The 25388-nt window shown below is 43.3% G+C and overlaps 1 protein-coding gene across 3 annotated transcripts in view; it reads right to left on the bottom strand.

Moving 5' to 3' along the window:
• The window catches only part of GNE (glucosamine (UDP-N-acetyl)-2-epimerase/N-acetylmannosamine kinase), a 320201-nt gene that overhangs the window by 186615 nt on the left and 108198 nt on the right, over positions 1 to 25388 (bottom strand). For 2 of the 3 annotated variants that reach the window (XM_029602629.1, XM_029602641.1), the window contains one exon: positions 2415 to 2614. In XM_029602629.1, the coding sequence (XP_029458489.1) occupies positions 2415 to 2614 (200 nt within the window). Of the gene's footprint in view, positions 1 to 2414; positions 2615 to 25388 lie in introns of those variants that run through there. The other variant, XM_029602639.1, reaches the window with a different exon arrangement.

Genomic DNA, 25388 nt, shown 5'->3' on the forward strand with positions numbered 1-25388 from the left:
CACTTTTAATCTTTGCAGCTGCACCTTCAGGTTTTTTCTAACTATTTTAATCATTTTATTAAAACTTCTCTTTTGAAAATTTAGCATTAAGAGTTGCAGATTTACATATTGTCCCCCTTCCAGTCATTAGATCAAATTTGCTCATGTTATGATCACTATTGCCAAGTAGCCCCATCACCATTACCTCTCAACAAATCCTGTGTTCTAAGAATTAGATCTAAAATAGCTCCCTCTCTCATCTGTTCCTGAACCAATTGCTCCAACCAGGAATTTTACATCTCTAGATTATCCAGATATTACATTTACCCAGTCAATATTGGGTAACTGAAATCTCTCATTATTACTCCACTGCCAAAATGAAATCTGATCCGTCTCCAACTCTCATTATTACTCCACTGCCAAATTGAAATCTGATCCATCTCCAACTGCTATCAGGCGTACACTATACCCATTGGTCCGGAGTCCATCTGCTACACGCTAGGAAACTCTCCTTTTTCATTACTATCTTTCAAAGATACCTTCCTCCGAACCATGCACTCCTGCGTGAATGTCAGATTTCCCCCTTGTTCTAGCTTAAAAACTGCTTCTTACCAGATGGTCCTCAGGTTCCACTAATTAATATGGTAGTGACCTACAAGGGAATGAGTAAACTCTTAAGGGCTGGTGCAATAGTATGATTTAGATAAGAGCCTGATGATTGATTTTTAATGAGAAAAAGGTGTTTTTTGCCTACATATTAAGGGATGAGCTAGGGGTGAATGGGAGGGATAGAGACAATAGAATTAACTCCCTCTGGCTTGCTTATTATCTAAGACACACACAAACTCTAAAGAATATACCCCACTATTTCATCTCTGGAGTTCTTTCCTGGGGATACTGGGAACAGTATGCAGATCAGCCTTCCGGTCCTTTTCTACCCAAGACTATATTTGAGAACCAATTTTCTAGACCAGGAAGGCAGGAGGTTGGATTACCTTGACGCTGGAACCAAAGAAGGTGAAGCATAGGGATCACTGCTAATATGTAGAGAAAACCTCCTCTAAATGACTCCAATTGCCTTACTCCCATTCTGAACTCTAGCAAGAGGGTCTTACTGTCAGAGACAAGAGTTCCGAATTTCAGGGAAAAAGGCTTCCTGACAACTTAATATTTGGTGGGGGGGGAGGGGAACCATGACCCCAAAGAAGATGACGATTGAGGTGTCTTTGACGATGTAGAAGGGGACTCTCACTGATGGGAATAAGCCTGGATTTTGTCTCAAACAGATGACACTGAATGGGAATGTGCAAATAGACGCCCCATCACAACAGAGTTCAAGAATGACCTTGGATGCACTGCAGGTGAAAAAGGCTTCTGTGCCAATCCATGCCTAATGATCCTGCTATGGAACACTTACATGCCTTCCGAGACTAAAACAGAGTCATCTTGAGATGCCTATACTGTGCTCAATGCAGGAGCTCTTGGGTGGAGTACTTATTTGCCAAAAGCACTGGAGTAAATTGCTCCAGTGTTTCCAGATAGAGAGGATCATCGGATGGGAGGCCACAACTCCTGCACTGATGGTTCGAGTACACCAATAGTGCAGAAGGCACTGATGGAGCAGAATGCACCAAGTACACTGCTAGTGCAGAAGCCTCATGTGCACCAATAGTATGAAACCACTGCTGTTGCAGAAAACATCATGTATACCAGTAGTGTGTGCACTAGTCACGTGGGGTGCTCCCAGTGTCAACCATGCCTGTGATAGTCATGCCCATATTGAGACTACAGTGGATTCAGAATCCAGCGCCACAGAGTGAGGAAGCACTATTCAAGGAGCCCTTGTTAGAATTGAGATTATCTGAAGCAGAAAAGCATCTCAGGGTCATAGATCCAAGAGCTATGGAAAACAGAAAACAAATGCTATTCTTTTATTCTGTCTTTTTTTTTTATTTTGCAGCACAGTCAGTGCCTAGGCAGCAATGAGAAAGGAAAAACATGCCCAAGGCCAAAAACAAAAGCACTTTATAAGAGAGGGTACATATCTGTGCAGTAGCACAGACAAAAACAGAGGCGCTCACAAAAGTAGCATGTTCATGGGAACTCCAGCCCATGCTCAGTAGTAAAAGCTCTGCTGAATCAAGAGAGATGGGTCAGTTTGGTACCATCGGATGATATCTCCCATGCGTCATGGCTAATTCAGGCCTGCTTGTTAATAGAGAAAATGTATCATAGCCTATAAAGGAAACAGCTAAATAAAAATATTTTTTTAAATTTATGATGCCAACAACTCCATCTAAAATCAGTGCATGCCCAGTCTAAGACGATTGTGCCCAAGCAGGAAGGTAATGCAAAACTCTAACCAACTATTTAGTAGATTGTTTGATACTGAGCTCCTGAGGAAGGGATACCAGATGCATGAATTCAAAGCTTACCCATAATCGTCAATCAGGTGAGAGCCCAGAACTACCACATCAAGTTCAAAGAACTCTGGCTCTGCTTTGATACCAGACATAATCGGAGCTAGTTTGGAATAATCGGCTCGGTTGCAAGTAGCAACACAGACTCTAAGCTTTCTTTGGTTCATCTTCTTCTCAGTTTCTCTTCTTTTTGAAAGATTCCAAAAATATAGTTCCTAAAACAAAAACAACAAAAATATAATTTAGTAACTCTGCAATCAAGAAAATATGTATTATCAATAAAGAAAATAGTGAGTAATCTGAAGCAAAAATATCCAAAGCATACTGTATTTATTGTTCTCCACTGCGATATGTCCAAATATTTTAAAGTGAATTCTGAAAACATTGCATGCATAAAATATAGCATATATGCAGGTCTTCCATATTTTACAGAAGTCGCAAATACAAACATATGTTCACTGTCACGCACACACATATACATGTGTAAAAAAGGGGCAGTTAAGAGGTGTCCCAGGACAGGGCTAACAATTACATGCTTAAGTTGCTATTTTAAAAGACACTTACATGTGTACTTTTTCCAACTTATTCATGTTTTTTACACTTGCTAATTATCTGGTCTGACATTAAACATGTTTATTGTGTAGTGCTGACAGGGTGGGAGGTCTGGATAGACTTGGGGGGCAGTTCAGGCTGAAGAAACAGGAGGGTCTCCATGACCCGGAGAAGGCTGAGGTGAACTAATGGGTAAATTGGTTAATATCCTCAACAAGTGCATGTTTTAAAATTGTGCAACTTACATGTGTAAATCGGGACTTACGTGAGCAAGTCCTAGTTTACTTTCACGTGTAAATTATACTCATGCATATATTTTAAATATGTGGGTGAAGAACAAGCATTCAATCTATTGTTATACATGGTTTCAACGCACTGCATGTATTTGCTCGTAAGCCTATATGCGCGCATATGTTGCACGATATAAACCTCACACGTCATATGCACATATTAAAAAAAAAAACAAAAAAAACTATAGCCACATACACATGGATACGTCATAACATGCAATTGTTTGAAAGTTATCCGGTAAAAGATCAATATTCAAAGCCATTTAGAAAGATAAATCACAAGTTATCAGTCTAAATGGCAAGTTTCTGAATATTGGGCCACCTATCCGGCTAGATTTTAGTCGGAACATCCGGCTATGATCGAGCCAGATTAAAAAGACGAGGCATTTCAGGAAAGAGTTATTGCTGTATCCGTGGTCCTTAAGGCCAGGGCAGGTTTGACTATCTGCAGGGAAAAGCCCTGCAAGTTCCCACCGTCTGTGGGCAGACCCAGGCGAAGCAGAGACCAGTTGGGACCTTCACCCATACCAACCCACATTCCCCTCGGGTTGAGCCTTTGGATGCCAGAGCTGGCAGGACTTAGGTGGGGTCTCCGCTGATAGGAGAAGAGTAGGTCCCGTAGTAGCAAGGGTTGTGGGCAGGCAGTTGTCAGGAGTATCCTAGGCAGGCAGAGATCAGGCATATCCAAGGTTCAGGAAATGGTCAGAGGTAGGCAGAGGTCAGGTGTATCCGGGGTCCAAACAGAGGTCAAAATCAGGTATCTGAGGGAAGAGAAGAGGGACGGATAGGCAGGGTAGACAGGCAAGGACAAGCGGGCAACAAGAATGGAACAGTATGGAATGAAGACAGAAAACAAGCTGGACGAAGGCTGAAGATTGGAACTCAGAGAAGCAACATGCACCACCAGGAAGTAGTTGGATCTGTGCTGAGGCAAGTTGCTTCTGGCGATCTGCCCTTATTTAGGGCTGTACTGATGATGTCATCTTTAGAGGCCACGGGGATTTTCCCGCTGCGATCCTTTTAAATACCAGGAAGTGGTGTGCGTGCACTGTCAGCGGTGCCCTGCCATGGCAAAGAGCAGCGACCCACTGCTTCGCTGACCGGCGGAGTTTGCTACATTGAGGAGAGGCAAAGCCGGCCCAGTTGGGGGAGATGAATGCGGCAATTCACGGGGTTATCTGCAGACCATCAAACTCAATAGTTATCTGGCTAACTTAGCCAAATTTCAGTTCTATCCAGCTAAGTTAGCAGGATAAATTTAGACCTGTTTCAGAGCAGGTCTTAAGTTATCTGGCCTTCTGTGACTGGATAAATTTCTACTTAACTAGATATCTTTTGAAGTATTGTTGCACTGTCATAATCCCCTCCCCCTCCACCCCCCCCCCCCAAAAAAAAGAGGGCCCACAGCCTGATTCTCTCCCATCCCCTCAAATTAATTTCACGTATGTCCCCTGTCAGGCCTTGCACCCCTAACTCTATAATCCCCTCCTAAACTTAATTAAAAATGTTCCGGGCCTTAATATGACAATGCCGCCATCAGACCCTCCCACCCACACTCAGTCCTGATGGCCCATGGTCGCAACCTCCTGCCTGGACCCGCCATCCCATCCAACCATAAAAATCCATGTCAGGAGCAGGGTATGAACTTACGTGGTCCTGGTGCTCCAGGACTGCTTCTGTCAAGCAGCAGGGGATGCATTACACAGTTTATGCTTACAGTGTTACTTGTGACAGAAGCAGTGCAGGAGCACTAGGAGCGGTCAAGTTCATACTCTACTCCTGGCAGGAATTTTATGATTCAGGGGGTTGAAGGGTGCAGCACAGGACATTAGGGCTGCATGTGGTTGGGAAGGTCCAGTAGCAGCACATCTTTATTCTGATAAAAAAAACAGGGAAGGGGATGGGGGCCCGACCTGCAGACCTTGGAACATTTTTGTTAAATTTAGGAGGGGGATTGGGGGTGAATGGCCCAACAGAGACATATATGAATTTGAAGAGGGTAAAGAAGAGAAACAGGCTATGGACCCCTTTACTTCTTTTTTTGTTTTGATTTCTGACAGCACTGCTTAACATGATATCTTTTGAAGTTATCCAGTTTAGCAGCCACACAAGGCTAGATAAAAAAAACGTAGCTGGTTATATTTATCAATCATAGGGGCCAATGCAAAAAAGTTGTGCTGAAAGTGGGCGCTGTGTGTTTAGCACCCGCTTTGATAACGCGCCCCCAGGCACCTCTCCTGGGGGCGCGATGCAATATTTAAATTAGGGCTCGCGCTGTCGAGGCGGCACTAGAGGCAATTGCGCGCCCCAATCTCCAGTGAGGAAGACTCAGAACCAATGTCAGGAAGTATTTCTTCACGGAGAGGGTGGTGGATGCCTGGACTGCCCTTCCGGAGGAAGTGGTGAAGACTAAAACTGTGAAGGATTTCAAAGCGGCGTGGGATAAACACTGTGGATCCATAAAGGCTAGAGGATGGGAATGAAGAGTAGAGCCATGTGTGGCTTGCTGGAATGTTTACTAACTGGTGATTACTACTCTTACTCAAAAAATCCCTTGCACGGTTAATGCAACCCCAACATAGTTCTCTGCTTCAACGGAAAAGGGAAATGTGGAAAAGAGGATTTGCATTCAGATAACAACCAAAAAAAACTGAACTACACAATCTGGGTAAATAAATAAATGTGGGGGTAGCTTGCTTATTACAGCAGTTACTATCTTAAACCAATTAAGCCTGATACATCACTCGAATGCATACACAGCGTTGCTCTCTGCTTCTACGGCAGGGGGTAACGTGGAAAAGAGGATTAGCATTCAGACAACAACCAACAAGGACTGAACTTCACAATCTGGGTAAACAATCGTGGGGGTAGCTGCTTATTACGGTGGTTATACCCTAAACCAATTAAGCCTGACATCACTTTGAAAGCATATACAGCATTGCTATCTGCTTCAATGGTAGGGGGAAGTGAGGAAAACAGGATTTGCATTCAGACATCATCCAACAAGGCATCGATCTGTGCAGTGTGGGTGAACAAGCATCGGGGTAGCTTGCTTGATGCGGCGGTTGCAACCCTTAAACATAAGCCTTATGCTCACCTTTGATGCAACTCCAACATTACTCTCTGCATCAATGACAGGAGATGGCAGAAAATTTGAATCAAACAGTTACCAACAAGAGTCCTGAAGTTGGTGGTTGGTGAAACAGATAAGCATGGGAAAATAAGAGTCAAAGTATGGGAAAATAAGAGTTGAAGCTTGCTGGGCAGACTGGATGGCCCGATTGGTCTTTTTCTGCCGTCATTTCTATGTTTCTATGTTAGTGCCTCCTTGACAGTGCGAGCCGGAGAGAGGTCCGCTGTCTATGGCTGTCCGCCGGTTAAGAAAACGGACGCAGAATTTATCAGCGTCCCGTTTTAACCAGCGCACATGCAGTTGTTAGGAAAATGGACGCCGATAAATTCAGCGTCCATTCTCCAAACCTGACTATGGGCACCAGGAGGAGTTAATAAATCAATATTAAAGTGTCCAGCACTTAATATTAATTTATTCACTCCTTCACTTATTGCCCATTGGTCCCTTTACTGTCACATGTCAGTGAAAAGGACCAATGGGCAATAAGTGAAGGAGTGAATAAATTCATTTTAAGTGCCCGACACTTTAATATTGATTTATGCACTCCTTCTGGTGCTGGTAGTCAAGTTCGGAGAATGGATGCTGAATTCATCAGCGTCCATTTTCCTAACCCCTGCCCGTGCTTTTTTTAAACTTAATATCCCAATGATATTAGGTAGAAGGCAGTACAGAAAAGCAGTTTTTTCTGCTTTTCTGTACTAGTTTTAGTAGCGCTCAGCAATTAACGCCAGCTCGGGCAGGCGTTAATTTCTGATCGCTAAAATGTGCGTCCTAGATACGCTTTTTTTTTTTGCATAGGGAGTGAATAGCTAATAGCCTCATTCACATGCATTTGCATGTGATGAGCGCTATTTATTGCACTCCACGTTGGACGCACGTCGTAGAGGCGCTAATTCCCATATTGCATAAGGGTAATCGATTAGTTAGCACCTATACAACCCGCATCCAACTGCGGGTTATACAGTGCACTGGGCTAAGCGTACTGTATTGCATCGGCCCCTTAGGGGGTTATATTCCAACTCACGTTATGCCCTTTTCGCATGCGAAAAGCACCATAATGCATGGTGCGATGCTAATTTTTTTTAAAAGGAGAGGAGTTGGGAGAGGGAGTTTTGGAAAAGTGGGCTGGCTTTGTGAAGCCATATTGCACAGTTTTAACGCCAAAAATACTACACCATTTTCATTGGTGTTAAGCTGGGCGATATGCCCATAACGCAAATTGCGATTTTTTCGCAAATTGTGTTATGGCCATTTTTAGGCAGGGGAAGAATTGGGGGAGGGTCTGAGATGTGAGAGGAGAGAGGGGAGAGGGGAGAGCGCTTCTGGTGGTGGCACCATAGTACACAGTTATTTATGCTACTATAGGGGGCCTACCTAGTAACTCGAGGTGAGGCTTAGGTAGTAGTGTAGGGGTTAGGGGTCACTTTGACATGCAGAGTGAGACGTACGAACAGAACAGTACACTCATGTGAAGATTTGATGTCCTTCGGAGTGAGGAAACTCACACAACGATGTACCCAACTGTTAGATAAATCAAAAGCTACAATTGATTAATTACCGTAATAGCAGTTTATGGATTTTTCCTCTAGGAATATATCCAAACCTTTTTTAAACCCAGTTACACTAACTGCTATAACCACATCCTCTGGCAATGAATTCCAGAGCTTAACTATGTGCTGAGTGAAAATGAATTTTTGATTTGTTTTAAATGAGCTACTTGCTAACTGCATGTCCTATTATCTAAGAGAGTAAATAACCAATTTATATTAACCTGTAATCTTTTCATGATTTTGTAGATTTCTATCATATCCCCCCCCCCCCCTCAGTCATCTCTTCTCCAAACTGAACAGCCCTAACTTCCTTAGCCTTTCCTCATAGGGCAGCCATTCCATGCCCCTTATTTTGGTCACCCTTCTCTGCACATTCTCCAGTGCAGCTATATTCTTTTTGAGATGCAGTGACCAGAATTGCACACAGTATTCAAGGTGTGGTCTCACCATGGAGCGATACAAAGGCATTATGACATCCTCTGTTTTATTTGCCATTCCCTTCTTAATAATTCCTAATATTGTTTGCTTTTTTTTTTATGTCGGCACACTGGGCGACGATTTCAATGATTTATCCACTATGGCGCCTAGATCTCTTTCCTGGGTGGTAACATCTAAGACAGAACCTAACACTAACTACAGCAAGGGTTATTTTTCCCTATATGCATCACTTTCCACTTGTCTATGTTAAATTTCATCTGCCATTTGGAAGCCCATTCTTCCAGTCTCGCAAGGTCCTCCTGCAATTCATCACAATCCATTTGACATTTACCTACTCTGCATAATTTAGTGTCATCCGCAGATTTGATCATGTCACTCGTCATACCACTTTCCAGATCATTTATAAATATATTAAAAAGCACTGATCCAAGTACAGATCCCCGATGCAATCCACTGGTTACCTTTTTAAACTGTGAAAACTGACCATTTAATCCTATTCTGTTTCCTGACTTTTAAATAACTTGTAATCCAAAAGGTCATCACCTCCTATCCCATGACTTTTTCATTTTCTTAGAAGCCTCTCATGCGGGACTTTGTCAAACGCCTTCTGAAAATCCAAATACACCACATCTACTGGTTCACCTTTGTCCACATGTTTTTTCACCCCTTCAAAAAAATGTAGATTTGTGAGGCAAGACTTCCCTTGGGTAAATCGATGTTGGCTGTGTCCCATCAAACCATGTCTATCTAAATGCTTTGTGATTTTATAACATTTTCCACAATTTTTCCCAGCACTGAAGTCAGGCTCATCGGTCTATAGCTTCTCAGATCCCTTTTTAAGTATAGGGGTTACATTGGCCATCTTCCAATCTTCATATACATTGGATGATTTTAATGATAGGTTACAAATTAATCGAAATAGATCTGAAAATTCATTTTTTAGCTCGTTCAGAACCCTGGGATGTATTCCATACGGTCAATGTGATTTACTACTCTTCAGTTTGTCAGTCAGGCCTACCACATCTTCCAGGTTCACAGTGATTTGGTTCAGTTGATCTGAATCATCACCCATGAAAACATTCTCCAGAATAGCTCTCGCTCCAACATCCTCTTCAGTAAATACCGAAGCAAAGAAATCGTTTAATCTTTCCACGATGGCCTTATCTTCTCTAAGTGCCCCTTTAACCCCTTGATCATCCAACGATCCAACAGATTCCCTCACAAGCTTTCTGCATCGGATATATTTTTAAAAGATTTTGTGAGTTTTTATCTCTACGGCAAATCATTTCAAATTCTCTCTTAGCCTGTCTTATCAATGTTTACATTTAACTTGCCAAAACATGATTTACCCTATTTTCTTCTGATGGATCCTTCTTTCAATTTTGAATGAAGATCTTTTAGCTGAAAGAGTCTTTCACCTCACCTTTTAACCACGTCGGTAATCGTTTTGCCTTCCTTCGACCTTCTTTAATGCGTGGAATACATTAGGTCTGTGCTTCTAGGATGGGTTGTTTTTTTTTCGTTTTTAACAGTGTCCATGCCTGTTGCACACTTTTTACCTTTGTAGTTGCAGCTTTCAGTTTTGGTTTTTTTTAAACTATTTTTCTCATTTTATCAAAGTTTCGCTTTTGAAAGTTTAGCGCTAGAGCCATGGATTTACTTACTGTCCCCCTTCCAGTCCTTAATTCAAATTTGATCATATTATGATCATAACCACCTTTATCTCTCTCACAAAATCCTGCGCTCCACTAAGAATTAGATCTAAAATTGCTCCCTCGCTCATTGGTTCCTCCACCAATTGCTCCATAAAACTGTCTTTTATTCCATCTAGGAGCTTTATCTCTCTAGCATGCCCTGTTTCACTTACCCAGTCAATACTGGGGTAATTAAAATCTCCCATTATTACTGCACTACCAGTTAGCTAGCTTCCCTAATTTCTCTTAGCATTTCACTGTCTGTCTGTCTCACCATTTTAGCCAGATGGACGGTAGTATACTCCCTTTCACTATTCTCTTCCTCATCACACAAGGGATTTCTACCCATAAAGATTCAATTGTGCATTTAGTCTCATGCAGGATCTTTATCCTGTTGGACTCTATGCCATCCCAGACATAAAGCACCACCCTGCAAACAAGATGCTACTCTCTGTCACTGCGATATAATTTGTAGTCTGGTATAGCACTATCCCATTGGTTCTTTCCATCAGGTTTCTGAGATGCCAATTAAGTCTATGTCTTCATTCACTGCTATACACATACTCTCATCTTTCTTCTTAGACTTCTGACATTAGCACACAAACATTTCAAAGTGTGTTTTTTGTTTGTATTTACATTCTACTTTTCAGTTGAGAGGGATAAATTGGAATCTTTTAGTTCAGGAGAGTTTTTAATCATAGACACTTGGATTACTTTTCTTATTATTGGAACCTCTCTCTTGGAAAGCCCTAATTCTAATGCTTCATTAGTATCCTTTGAAGATACTCCCCTCCAAACCATGCGCTGCTGAGTGACTGTCGGCTTTCCCCTTTGTTCTAGTTTAAAAGCTACTCTATCTCCTTTTTAAAGGTTAGCGCCAGCAGCCTGATTCCACCCTGGTTAAAGTGGAGCCCATCCCTTCGGAAAAGCCCCCCCCCCCCCCCCCCCTTCACCAAGAAGTTCCCCAGTTCCTTACAAAACTGAATCCATCTTTCTTGCACCATAGTCTCATCCATATATTGAGACTCCAGAGCTCAGCCTGCCTCTGGGGACCTATGCGTGGAACAGGGAGTATTTCAGAGAATGCTATCCTGGAGGTTGTGGATTTCAGCTTTCTACCTAAAAGCCTAAATTTTGCTTCCAGACCCTCCCTCCCACATTTTCCTATGTCGTTGGTACCCACATGTACCATGACAGCCGGCTCCTCTCCCACACTGTCTAAAATCCTATCTAGGTGATGCATGAGGTCCACCACTTTTGCACCAGGTAGGCATGTTACCAGGTGATCCTCACGTCCTCCAGCCACCCAGCTGTCTACATTCCTAATAATTGAATCACCAACTATCATGGCTAACCTAACCCTTCCCTCCTTGGCAGTAGCCCTGGCAGACACATCCTCAGTGTGAGAGGACTATGCACCACCTGGAGAGCAGGTTCTTGCTACAGGATTACTTCCTGCTGCACCAGGTTGATGCTCTCCAATCATGAGACTTTCCTCCTCCAAGGCAGCACCAGGGCTACCAGACTGGATTTGGGACTTTGCTTCTATGTCCTTGAAGGTCTCATCTACATACCTCTCTATTTGCCTCAGCTCCTCCAGGTCTGCCACTCTAGCCTCCAGAGATCAGACTCATTCTTTGCGAGACAAGTCCTGCTAGAGTATAGCAGCGAGTGATGCAGTCTGTTAATCAGTTGGATAATACGTTTGCCACTTCTATGGCCTAGTCTGTTAGTATTGTAAGACATGAATAGTTATGAAGCCCGATAATGTCTTTGTTTTGTAGTAAGCCAAGATTCCTTTATAGTTAAAAGTATAAAGGGCTCTTTTACCTTCAGGTGTGTATGGCCCTGGAAAGAATGTAGGTAACATGATAGTTTGATTAATATGGAAACTCTGGATGGGTTTGGAGTGCCAGCCTATTGTGGAAGAATAGCATATAAGGCAGATAATGAACTAAAGCCTGAAGATCACCAACTCTTCTGGGCTGATGTTATCAATACAAGGAATATTACTTTCCATGCTAGAAGTCAGAGAAGCAGACTCCAGTGGTTCAAATGGCAGTTTCATCAGTTGTGCCAGAACCATTTAAGTCACATGGAACTAGTGGTTTCATAACTGGAGGTTTAGTAAGCCATAAGCTTTTCATGAACTTGGAAACTAAGGGATGAATGGAGTCTGGCTTACCCTCTATTTGAGCATAGTAAGCTGATATGGCACTGAGATTTACTGATGAGTACTAAGACATGAAGTAGAAAGAGTGTAAATAGCTCAGTAACTGGGTTCACGTGAATGGATCTAAGATATTGGACTGGCACCATGTGGAGAACTTTTCCATTTTAAAACCATAGGCTCTTCTGGTTGATTATTTTCTCACAGACACAAATATGTCCTTAACCACTCTGGATAAAGACAATTTCACAATCACTTAGTGTTAAACATCCAAGCAGTCAAGTTGAGAGAAGAAGGAAGGTTCAGATGAAATAGACAACCCTCTTCTTGAGAGAATAAGGATGGATTTTATCAAAGAGATATTGGAGGGTTGCTGTACAGCTGTACTAGATACGTGAAACAAGCCTATCTAGGCCATGCTGGAAGTATGATAATAAGGCAGATTGAGTTCACTAGGAAGAGTGAAGTAAATCTTTTCCAGTTTTTTGTTTTGAGATATTGTCTCTGATGTCCAGGTGGGTGCCCACCTCAGCACCAGTGATCATCAAATGGTATGGTTTCATATCACAAAAAGGATATGGAAAAGAAGCACGAAGACCCGAGTTTTGCAGTTCAAAAACACAGACTTTGATGAAATGGGGAAGTACCTGGAGGAAGAACTAGAAGGCTGGGAGGACAAGAGAGATGTGGAACAACAGTGGACCAAACTAAATGGCGCAATTACCAAGGCAACTAATAAAAGTAAAGAAAAGCAAAAGAAAAATGAAACCTATCTGGTTCTCAAAGGAAGTGGCTGACAAAATAAAGGCTAAAAGTACAGAGTTCAAGAAATATAAAGGATCCCAAAGAGAGGAGCACAAAGAAGAATATCTGGTAGAACTGAAAGTAATCAAGATGGCAAAAAGCCAAGCAGAAGAAAGGATTGCCAAAGAGATAGAGAGGTGACAAAACATTTTTCAGATACATCAGAGAAAGGAGAAAAGTTCAAAGTGGTATAGTGAAATTGAAAGGTGAAAAGGATCAATGTGTGGAGAGAGAAGAAATGGCAGAAATATTAAATAAATACTTCAGTTCGGTGTTCACTAAAGAGGACCCTGGAGAAGGACCGTCGCTAGTTAACAAGAAACTGGAGAGGAGTGGAGTAGCTGTAACTCCATTTACAGTAGAGAATGTATGGGAAGAGCTGGGGAAACTGAAAGTGGACAAAGCCATGGGGCCTGATGAGGTTTATTCCAGGATACTGAGGGAGCTCAGAGATGTGCTGGCGGGTCCGCTGTGTGACCTGTTCAATAGATCCCTAGAAACTGGAGTGGTGCCGAATGATTGGAGAAGAGCGGTGGTGGTCCCACTTCACAAGAGTGGGAGGAGAGAGGAGGCTGGTAACTACAGACTGGTTAGCCTCACCTCAGTGGTGGGAAAAGTAATGGAGTCGCTGCTGAAAGAAAGAATAGTGAACTATCTAGAGACGGAAGAATTGCTGGACGAGAGGCAGCATGGTTTCACCAGGGGACGATCCTGTCAGACAAATCTGATCAACTTTGACTGGGTGATTAGAGAATTGGATCGAGGAAGAGCGCTCAATGTCATCTACTTGGATTTCAGCAAAGCTTTTGATACGGTCCCGCACAGGAGGCTTGTAAATAAAATGAGAAGCTTAGGAGTGAGTGCTGAGGTGGTGGCCTGGACTGCAAACTGGTTGACGGACAGAAGACAATGTGTGATGGTAAATAGAACTTACTCGGAAGAAAGAGCAGTGTTAAACGGAGTGCTGCAAGGATCGGTGTTGGGACCGGTCCTGTTCAATATCTTTGTGAGCGACATTGCGGATGGGATAGAATGTAAGGTTTGTCTTTTTGCAGATGACACGAAGATCTGCAACAGAGAGGACACGCCGGAAGGAGTGGAGAGAATGAGATGGGATTTAAGGAAGCTGGAAGAGTGGTCGAAGATATGGCAGCTGATATTCAATGCCAAGAAGTGCAGAGAAATGCATAGAGGGTGTGGAAATCCAAAAGAACTGTATTCGATGGGGGGTGAAAGGCTGATGTGCACGGAGCAGGAGAGAGACCTTGAGGTGATAGTGTCTAATGATTTGAAGTCGGCGAAATAATGTGACAAGGCGATAGCTAAAGCCAGAAGAATGCTGGGCTGCATAGAGAGAGGAATATTGAGTAAGAAAAGGGAAGTGATTATCCCCTTGTACAGGTCCTTGGTGAGGCCTCACCTGGAGTACTGTGCTCTGTTCTGGAGACCGTATCTCCGAAGGGACAGAGACAGGATGGAGGCAGTCCAGAGAAGGGTGGCCAAAAAGGTGGATGGTTTTCATCGAATGACTAATGAGGAGAGATTGAAAAATCTATATATGTACACCCTGGAGTAAAGGAGGAGCAGAGGTGATATGATACAGACTTTCAGATACTTGAAAGGTTTTAATGATCCAAAGACAACGACAAACCTTTTCCACTGGAAAAAAATCAGCAGAACCAGGGGTCACAATTTGAAGCTCCAGGGAAGAAGACTCAGAACCAATGTCAGGAAGTATTTCTTCACGGAGAGGGTGGTGGATGACTGGAACGCCCGTCCGAAGGAAGTGGTGAAGACCAAAACTGTGAAGGATTTCAAAGGGGCATGGGATAAATACTGTGGATCCATAAAGTCTAGAGAATGTGAATGAAGAGAAGAGGCATGGGTGTGGCTTGCAGGAATGACAGCTACTACTTGAAGATTAATACCCTTATTCAATAAACATACAAACGGTTAATGCAACTTCAACACTGCTCTATGCTTCAACGGCAAGAGGAAATGTGGAAAAAAGTATTTGCATTCACAAAAAGGCGGGGCAGTAGCTTGCTTGTTGCGGCGGTTACTGCCCCAAACCAAATAAGCCTGATACTTCACTTTCAATGCATATCCAGCATACCTCTCTGCTTTAATGGCAGGGGGAATGAAGAAAAGAGGATTTATATTCAGACAACGAACAAGGACTGAATTATATAGTTTATTTTAATTTATTTATTTATTTATTTATTTAGCATTTTTTTATATACAGAGGTAGAGCAGAGTAGCCTTCACTCCGGTTTACAATTATAACAACCTGATACATAAAACTATTGAAGACATTGAAAAAAAAAAAAACAACAGCATTTAACAATCTGAGAACAGTCATGTAAAACATATGGAGAAGGCAAGCTATCCCAAAGGATAGGCATATTGAAGATAAACCAGATAAAGGTGTACCAAAGGAAAGGTACATTGAGTAGACAGAGATCAAGTATAATGATAAGATAGTCTTAGATATCTGTAGGAAACTGGATGATTAGACAGAGGGGGAATAAATATAGTCTGGGTAAACAAATAAGCATGGCTGTAGCTTGCTTGTTACAGAGGTTACTACCCCAAATCAATTAAGCCTGATACTTCACTTGGAATACATATCCAGCGCAGCTCACTGCTTCAACGGCAGGGGGGATAAAGAAAAGAGGATTTATATTCAGACAACAACCATCAAGGACTGAATTGCACAGGCTGGGTAAACAAATAAGTGTGGGAATAGCTGGCTTATTGCAGCAGTTACTACCTCTACCAATTAAGCTAGATACTTCACTTAGATGCAGCTCCAGGACTGCTCTCTACCATCACTGGCGGGGGTGGAAGGTAACTAGAACCAAAAAGGTTACTAATAAGGGCCAAGAGTAACAGATAAGTATGAGAAAAAAAAAATAAGTGTGAAAGCTTGCTGGGCAGACTGGATGGGCCATTTGGTCTTCTTCTGCCGTCATTTCTATGTTTCTATGAGTTCGATTGCTAGACATCCCCATAGACTGAATAGTCTGTCGGGTGTTGACTGCTACAGAGATCATGTGTGTGGTCAAAAGAATCTGCTGAGGCAACTTGCTAACATGCTGGAAATCCCTGGAAGGTAGGCTGGAAATCCCTGGAAGGTAGGCTGCTTGCAGGACAGCTTGATGTTCACATGCCTTAACTATTCTGATTTGCCAACTATTCTGATCTTTTCTGGACTATATGGATTTTTGGGGTGTTGTATGGAAAAAAAGGGAAGGCTAAAATGTTTGGAAATGTCCTAATATTAGCTCTCCAGGTACACCTTAGCATCTGATCTTTCCCACACCTAAGACTGTACAATACAGCATGCAGTTTAGTAGCTATTCTTTATTCAGCATGCATCAGATACATTTATTTTGTGTCATTTGTATAGACCAGTCCATGATTTAATCAGATGTCTAAAAATGTTTATAAAATGATAGTTTCACACCTGGACTGGTAAAAGCAAACCTTTTTTAGAATAAGAAGTTCAAATGATATCAGGCTCCAAAGGGGTAGAGACTCAGGAGTAATATCAAAAAACATTTCTTCACACAAAGACTGGTGGATGTATGGAACAATCTCCCAGGGAAGGTGACAAGAGGCAAAAACAACAGTTCAAGAGGAGCATTAATTGCATAGACATGAAGGGAAAATGAGAGGTCAACTGGGGTCTATGGCAGGAAGTATACTGGGTAGTCTAGATCAAATATAATAGACAAGCCGTTAAGCCCGTAACAACGGGCTACATTAAATATTTTGTTTTTGGTTCGGTTTTTGGAAATGGCACTCTTCTACACTTCTCCCTCACCCCCCCCCCCCTTCCCTCGCTCATTCACCTCTGTCACTCATCCTCCTCCCCCCCTCAGTCAATCACCGCCCTTCCCTCCCCTCCCCTGCCCCCACTCAAACTCCCTTCCCTCAGTCTTACTCACCCTCTCCCACTGCCTCCCTTCCTTTTCACTGAAACCCCCTTCCCTCACTCTCACCCCCCCCCCCTCATTCTTACTCCCACTCCCTCCCCTTCCCTCCTCAGTCATTGCTATGTGACTTGAGAATGTCAGTCTTCTACACTTCTTCTCCCTCACTCCCCCCTTCCCCTCGCTCATTTACTTCGGGCACTCATCCTCCTCCCCCTCGGTCACTCATCCCCCTTCCCTCCTCTGCCCCCACTCAAACTCCCTTCCCTCAGTCTTACTCACCCTCTTTCACCCACTGCCTCCCTCCCCTCTCTCCTCCCCCCTCTCTCACTCCCACTCCCTCCCCCTCTCTCAGTCACTCCCCACCCTCTCCCAATCCCATCCCTCACTCTCATCCCCTCCCGTCCCCTCTCAAGTCACTACGTAATGTGACTCACTCCTACCCCTGTGGCACTCCTTCCCCTGTGGCACATCTGTCAGAGCTCTTGACATTCCTGCCGTCCCAACTCCCTCCCCCCTCCCCCAATACTCCTTGTCCACGCGCTGAACTCGCGCCAGTTCTCGTCTCCATGGAGATAGATGCAGCGCACGCTGTCAGAGCTCTCTGTTCCGTGCATGCGTGGTAGAGCTGCTCTCTACTGCGCATTTGTGGGCCATCGGTCATTCTATATTTTTCTAATGGTGAAGAGTGACAAAAAAGTCACATGTGCATAAACCCCATTAAAGAAGCTATTAAACATCTCCAAGTGTTTAGAAATTTAAAGGTTGAAAGTTGGCAATCCTAATACCTATGGCAGAAGTGATAAAGAAACTGGAATAGAGTCCATGACCCTGTGGTCCCTGCTTATTCATGCAGAACATGGCTATTCTGTGTCAGTTTGAATGAGAATGCTCTTCCCTTGGAAGAGGTGAGTGAATGTTGTTAAAACATATCTAATTGTTTTCAATTCTAGGAAGCTGGATATTAAATTGTCTATGACCAAGTTCCTAGAGTTTCCTCATTTATTTTATTTACATTGCGCTTTTAGACACTTCAAAGCAGATTACATTCAGGTAGTGTAGGTAGTTCCCTTTCCCCAAAGGATTTACAATCTAACTAGGTGATATGTTATAGAAACATAGAAACATAGAAATGACGGCAGAAGAAGACCAAACGGCCCATCCAGTCTGCCCAGCAAGCTTCACATTTTTTTCTCATACTTATCTGTTTCTCTTAGCTCTTTGGTTCTATTTCCCTTCCACCCCCACCATTAATGTAGAGAGCAGTGATGGAGCTGCAACCAAGTGAAATATCAAGCTTGATTAGTTAGGGGTAGTAGGGGTAGTAACCGCCGCAATAAGCAAGCTACACCCATGTTTATTTGTTTTACCCAGACTGTGTTATTCAGCCCTTATTGGTTGTTTTTCTTCTCCCCTGCCGTTGAAGCAGGGAGCTATGCTGGATATGCGTGTAGTATCAGTTTTTCTTCTCCCCTGCCGTTGAAGTATAGAGCTATGCTGGATATGCGTGAAGTATTAGTTTTTCTTCTCCCCTGCGGTTGAAGCAGGATATGCATTGAAAGTGAAGTATCAGGCTTATTTGGTTTGGGGTAGTAACCGCCGTAACAAGCCAGCTACTCCCCGCTTTGTGAGTGCGAATCCTTTTTTCTTCTCCCCTGCCGTTGAAGCAGAGAGCTATGCTGGATATGCGTGAAGTATCAGTTTTTCTTCTCCCCTGCCGTTGAAGCAGAGAGCTATGCGTGAAGTATCAGTTTTTCTTCTCCCCTGCCGTTGAAGCAGAGAGCTATGCTGGATATGTATTGAAAGTGAAGTATCAGGCTTATTTGGTTTGGGGTAGTAACCGCCGTAACAAGCCAGCTACTCCCCACTTTGTGAGTGCGAATCCTTTTTTCCACATTTCCTCTTGCTGTTGTAGCTTAGAGTGATGTTGGAGTCACAGTAACCATGTGTATGTTTATTGAATAAGGGTATTATCTCCAGGCAGTAGCCGTCATTCTGGCGAGCCACCCACTCTTTATTGACGGCCTCTTGATTTTATGGATCCACAGTGTTTATCCCACGCCCCTTTGAAGTCCTTCACAGTTCTGGTCTTCACCACTTCCTTCGGAAGGGCATTCCAGGCATCCACCACCCTCTCCGTGAAGAAATACTTCCTGACATTGGTTCTGAATCTTCCTCCCTGGAGCTTCAAATCGTGACCCCTGGTTCTGCTGATTTTTTTCCTATGGAAAAGGTTTGTCGTTGTCATTGGATCATTAAAACCTTTCAAGTATCTGAAAGTCTGTATCATATCACCTCTGCTCCTCCTTTCCTCCAGGGTGTACATATTTAGATTCTTCAATCTCTCCTCATAAGTCATTTGATGAAGACCTTCCACCTTTTTGGTCACCCTTCTCTGGACCGCCTCCATCTTGTCTCTGTCTCTTCGGAGATACGGTCTCCAGAACTGAACACAATACTCCAGGTGAGGTCTCACCAAGGACCTGTACAAGGGGATAATCACTTCCCTTTTCTTACTCGATATTCCTCTCTCTATGCAGCCCAGCATTCTTCTGGCTTTAGCTATCGCCTTGTCACATTGTTTCGCCGACTTCAGATCATTAGACACCATCACCCCAAGGTCTCTCTCCTGCTCCGTGCACATCAGCCTTTCTCCCCCCATCGAATACAGTTCATTCGGATTTCCACTCCCCATATGCATGACTTTGCACTTCTTGGCATTGAATGTCAGCTGCCATGTCTTCGACCACTCTTCCATCTTCCTTAAATCCCGTCTCATTCTCTCCACTCCTTCCGACGTGTCCACTCTGTTGCAGATCTTAGTGTCATCCGCAAAAAGACATACCTTACCTTCTATCCCTTCCGCAATGTCGCTCACAAAGATATTGAAAAGGACCGGTCCCAACACCGATCCCTGCGGTACACCGCTTAAAACCGCTCTCTCTTCAGAGAGAGTTCCATTTACCATCACACATTGTCTTCTGTCCGTCAACCAGTTTGCAATCCAGGCCACCACCTCGGCACTCACTCCTAAGCTTCTCATTTTATTCACCAGTCTCCTGTGCGGGACAGTGTCAAAAGCTTTGCTGAAATCCAAGTAGATGACATCGAGTGCTCTTCCTCGATCCAATTCCTTGGTTACCCAGTCAAAAAAGTCAATCAGATTTGTCTGACAGGATCTTCCAATGGTGAATCCATGCTGCCTCTGGTCCAGCAATTCTCCCGACTGTAGATAGTTCACTATTCTCTCTTTCAACAGTGACTCCATTACTTTTCCCACCACCGAAGTGAGGCTAACCGGTCTGTAGTTACCAGCCTCTTCTCTGTTCCCACTCTTGTGAAGCGGGACCACCACCGCTCTCCTCCAATCATTCGGCACCACTCCCGTTTCTAGGGATCTATTGAATAGGTCACACAGCGGACCTGCCAGCACATCTCTGAGCTCCCTCAGTATTCTGGGATGAACTTCATCAGGCCCCATGGCTTTGTCCACTTTCAGTTTCACCAGCTCTTCCCATACATTTTCTACTGTAAATGGAGTTACATCTACTCCATTCCCCTCCAGTTTCTTGTTAACTAGTGTCGGTCCTTCTCCATGTTAAGCTACAGTAATGCTCTAAAGCATTAAACAGTGAATAACTTGCGATAAAGCACTATTATGGCAATATATCACGATCTATGCAATTTGCATGCCTCTGTCCAGGTTTACTCCCCTATTACAAAGACCAGCTTTATATGCATGCATGAATAAAGCAAATGCATGCAAAGGAGGTCAAAACTAGGCAATATGATATAAATATTTTATCATGGCCGACCAAGAAAATGGTCAGCTGCAATAAAAACACCTTTCTCCTGGGGAATTAGTACATGTAAAGTGGGAGCCCAGGGACCCTAATGTGAGTCCTGAGACTCATGCATTACATTTAAAGGGCCATACAAACTCTATAAAAATGTTGCAGCAAAATCCAAAAATTAGAGCAGGAGTCAGAGCTGATCCTCGGCTCAACCCGGGACCGCCACTCAAGGCAGCCCCAACACCTCAGAGTATAAAAAAAAAGTTTTAACTAAATGCGCAATGATCACCCTCCAACCAATCCCCCCGCCAACCCCACTAGTGACAGAACATTGTTGGGGGTATAATGCCCCCCTAAAGGTATCAAATAAAATCACTGGATTTCAGTTGCCCCCGCCCCCCCCCATTTCTGAACATTTCAAATGAGAAAAGCTCTGGTCTGTGGCCCAGGGCACCTCCACCATTTTTCAAAATGGCACAGACCTGACCTTGCCCCTATCACGTGATGTGAACCCTGGTTTCTCTGGTTTGTAGCCCCTGTTCTAACCTCTAGGCTGCTACTTCACACTGCTTTGAAAGTAGACTGATTCATGTTTAACAGTCTGTACATAAGGGATCTGAGAACGTTCACGTGACCTGATGGAAGGAAAGCTCTCTCCTGCAAATAAACTGTCCATGCTCCAATGAATTTGATTTTTTGGGCAGGAATTAGAGAGTCAATTTCTCGAAATACACAAGGAACCATAAAAACTGTATGAATTGATCTGATCTTTGCAGGGAGGTAAGTCATCTTCATGGGAATTCACCATCCAAGCCAGTCATCCATGGTCGCAGATGCGCCTCTACTACAGCCAGGAACATGATGAAGAACTTTGGTGCTGCTGATAGGCTATAAAGGGTAGTACTTAGTACAGATAGTGGGAGGAGTCCACCATAAAATGCAGATAATGGATGGGAACATGAGCATAAAGCATTCTTTAGATCCAGAGCGCACATCCACTCCCCCCTTTGGATGAAGGGGAAAATTGTAAGGAGGGAATTTATTTTGAATTTCTCCTGCAGAATATGCTTGTTCACGCTTCTTAAATCCAGGATCTCTCAGTCCCCCAGATTTCTTAGCGATAAGGAAGTAGCGGAGTATCGAGGGATATGCCACAGATGCAGAAAAAGCAGGACACGGAACAGATACTGTCAGAAGTACTTTGCATTTTTGGCCTTGATCCTTTGGGCCGTTCCCATGGCAAGAGTCCCAAGAAGGAACCAGGATCTAGAGGACATAATAATCAACCAAAAGGTGAGATTAGTGGCAAGGTGTGAAGCTAGAGGTGGCGAACGACAGACAGCCCAGGGAACCTAGAGACCAGCCCCGGGAGATTAAACCGCAAGGAAGGGGTACATTGAAATGAAACCCTCACCAAGGTATGACCTTCGCCCTAGGGTATATGCCCCCCCCCCCCGGGATACAGAGCTGATCCTGGTTACCAACCTCTATCATACATACAAGTGATATTCAGATAATCATCCCCCAGTGCCCCAAACCAGAATTCAACAGCCCACTTCTACTGGTTCAAATCAAACCAAACCATCCCTGAAGATAGGTCCAAAGACAGGTAAACTGGTCCCAAACCTATTGCAAAGGACCAGAAAATTAAAAAACTATACCAGAAAAGACTATTGGTGAAGAATAATAGACTGTGACATGAACAGCTTTACATGTAAATATGGGAACCATTCAGCTTTGAGACATTATGATACAATGGCAGAAATTACTTGTTTTCCCCGACATTGGCTAGAAGAGGATACCCCAAGTAGATCAGTGGAATATTACAACTATACATGGGACACAACCGTGAGATGTCTATCTGGTCATGTGTCACCTATATGGAAGAAAGAGGCGTCATCCCAGTGATAGGTATAGATGACGAAGAATCTTTTATTTCCTATCAAGATGTTCATGGTACAAGATACAAAAGAAACCTGTGCTACAACTACCTACCCATATTAATGTTGAAGAAAAAATTAAAAGACTGATTAATAACTCTGATTTTTCCCCTGATGGTAAGCAAAAATTGAAAGAACTCTTATACCAATATATGGACTTGTGGCAATCCTGGGAAAATCAGGTAGGACATCGCAAGACTGAACTTATACATATAGCCACATGCACCGAGTTACCAAAGAGACTAAAGCAATTTAAAGTTAATCACTTTGCCAAACTTGTTTTACAAAATGTTATCAAGGATTTAATCACACAGGGGGTCTTGATCCAAAAATTCAGTCTTATGAATATTAGTGTTTTTCCAGTCCCTAAACCAGATGGGGCTTAAAGAATGACCTTAGATTATAGAGAGGTAAACAGAGTAACAACCTTAAACGGGTACAGAACTGTCATTCCAGCAGGATTGTGCTACAACTCCCAAGGTATACGTTGGACTTGTCTAATGGATTTTGGGCTATACCAATCACAGTTGACAGTCAGTGGATAACAGCCTTTACATGGGGTGGCACTCAGTTTGTCTGGACGCACCTCCCGCAAAGTTTTTTGAATTCTCCAGCTATTTTTTCAGCAGATGTTGCCAACATTTTCCTATTGTAGCAGTTTATGTAGATGATATCTATAAGCACTGATCACACTGAAATTGAGTATTTAGACACTTTATCACAAGCCTGGTTAATTTTAAGAGATGCTGGATATGTTGTCTCCCTTAAAAAAATCCTCTATAGGACAATGTGGTAGATTTTTTGGGATTTCACAATATCAAAAAAAGGAAGAGGACTGACCACTAGCTTTAAAGAAAACATTGTTTCAGCTGCAGTCTCCAACCACTCTGAAGCAATTACAATCTATTTTAGGGTTTTTAAATTTTGGTAGAAGTTTTGTAAAGGATTTTTCAGTGAAAATAGCATCTCTCTATAGAATTTTAACTGATGCTAAGGGAGGACTACAAATTAATTGGACCCTAGAAACACAAGCACGCTTAACATCCCTGATAGATGGTTTCAATCAGACTGCTGTGCTTTCAGAGCGTGATCCTGCTCAAGCATTACATATGGTAGTATATATTTCAGGCACAGCTGGTTATTGTTATATACATTATAGTTTATTGTCCCCCATTAAGGTTAATGTTACAATGTAAAAGTAGTAAGACACCCCTGTCATACTATTCCAACTGTTATGTGAACCGATGTGATGTACTCCAAAGAATGTCGGTATATAAAAGCAAATAAATAAATACATTTATGTTTTCAAAACCTACATTTCAGAAACTTTAGTACAATTTGCATCCTGGTTATTTACACCAGCTGAAAAAGGTTTACCCTAATAGAAAAATTTATCACAGCAATTTTAAAGGGATTTTGAAGGGAAGAGATTTGGCACAGGAATAAAGGATATTTATCTATTCTCCCTTAGTTTTGCCTACCTGACTGCAGGACCAACCAAATCTGTGACAGGAAGGCCTTGCATAACACATGGCTGAAGTAACTAAAACTCTTTGAAGATCAGTAGCTGATCTTTCTAGGGATGTGCATTCATTTGTAACGTATACGTCCATATTCATTGTATTCGTGGGTTTGCGAAACGCATCAAGATCCCCCACGAATACAACATTGTTGAGATTACTTACCTGATAATCTCCTTTTCCTTAGTGTAGACAGATGGACTCAGAACAAATGGGTATAGTATGCTCGGGCTAGCAGTTGGAGACGGATCTGACGTCAGCACGGGTATATATACCCCTACAGGAAGCGTAGCAACTCAGTAATCTTCCTTGCAAAAGCTGTTATGGATGTGTGTACTGACGCTCAGTGAAAAGTGAAACAGGATTCCCCTTGACCTATTGATAGTAGCTGGAGACCGCCAGCATTCCCAACCGGAAGGCGTTGACACCTGGTAGAGTGTACGCTCTTATGGAACCAGATGACATGGCTTACCTTGCATCGGTGAAACCCATGTGCACAGGCAGCTGGGTGGGATGCTGAGTCCATCTGTCTACACTAAGGAAAAGGAGATTATCAGGTAAGTAATCTCAACATTTCCTGGCGTGTAGCCAGATGGACTCAGAACGAATGGGATGTACAAAAGCTTTACTCCCAGCCTGGGCAGGAGGCTGCCTGAAGACCATGTAGTACCGCCCTCGCAAATGCTGAGTCCTCCCTGGCCTGGACATCCAGACGGTAGAACCTGGAGAAGGTATGGAGGGAGGACCATGTCGCCACTTTACATATTTCTGCAGGCGACAGCATCCTGGATTCCGCCCAGGATGCCGCTTGTGCTCTGGTAGAATGAGCCTTGACCTGTAGAGGCGGATACTTCCCGGCCTCCACGTAAGCTGCTCTGATAACTTCTTTAATCCAGCGGGCGATGGTGGGCCGAGAAGCCGCTTCCCCTTGTTGTTTCCCGCTGTACAGGACGAACAGATGGTCTGTCTTTTGGACGTCTTCTGTCATTCCCAGATAACTAGGCAGCAGTCTGCCTATGTCGAGATGGCGTAGCAAACGCCCTTCTTCAGATTTCTTCAAACCTGCCGTGGTCAGCAAGGATATAATCTGATTAAGGTGAAACTGTGAGACCACTTTAGGTAGAAAGGAGGGAACCGTGCGAAGATGGATAGCCTCTGGAGTGATC

Source organism: Rhinatrema bivittatum, chromosome 1 (assembly GCF_901001135.1).
Source record: "Rhinatrema bivittatum chromosome 1, aRhiBiv1.1, whole genome shotgun sequence".
In the NCBI taxonomy this organism is placed as follows: Eukaryota; Metazoa; Chordata; class Amphibia; order Gymnophiona; family Rhinatrematidae; genus Rhinatrema; species Rhinatrema bivittatum.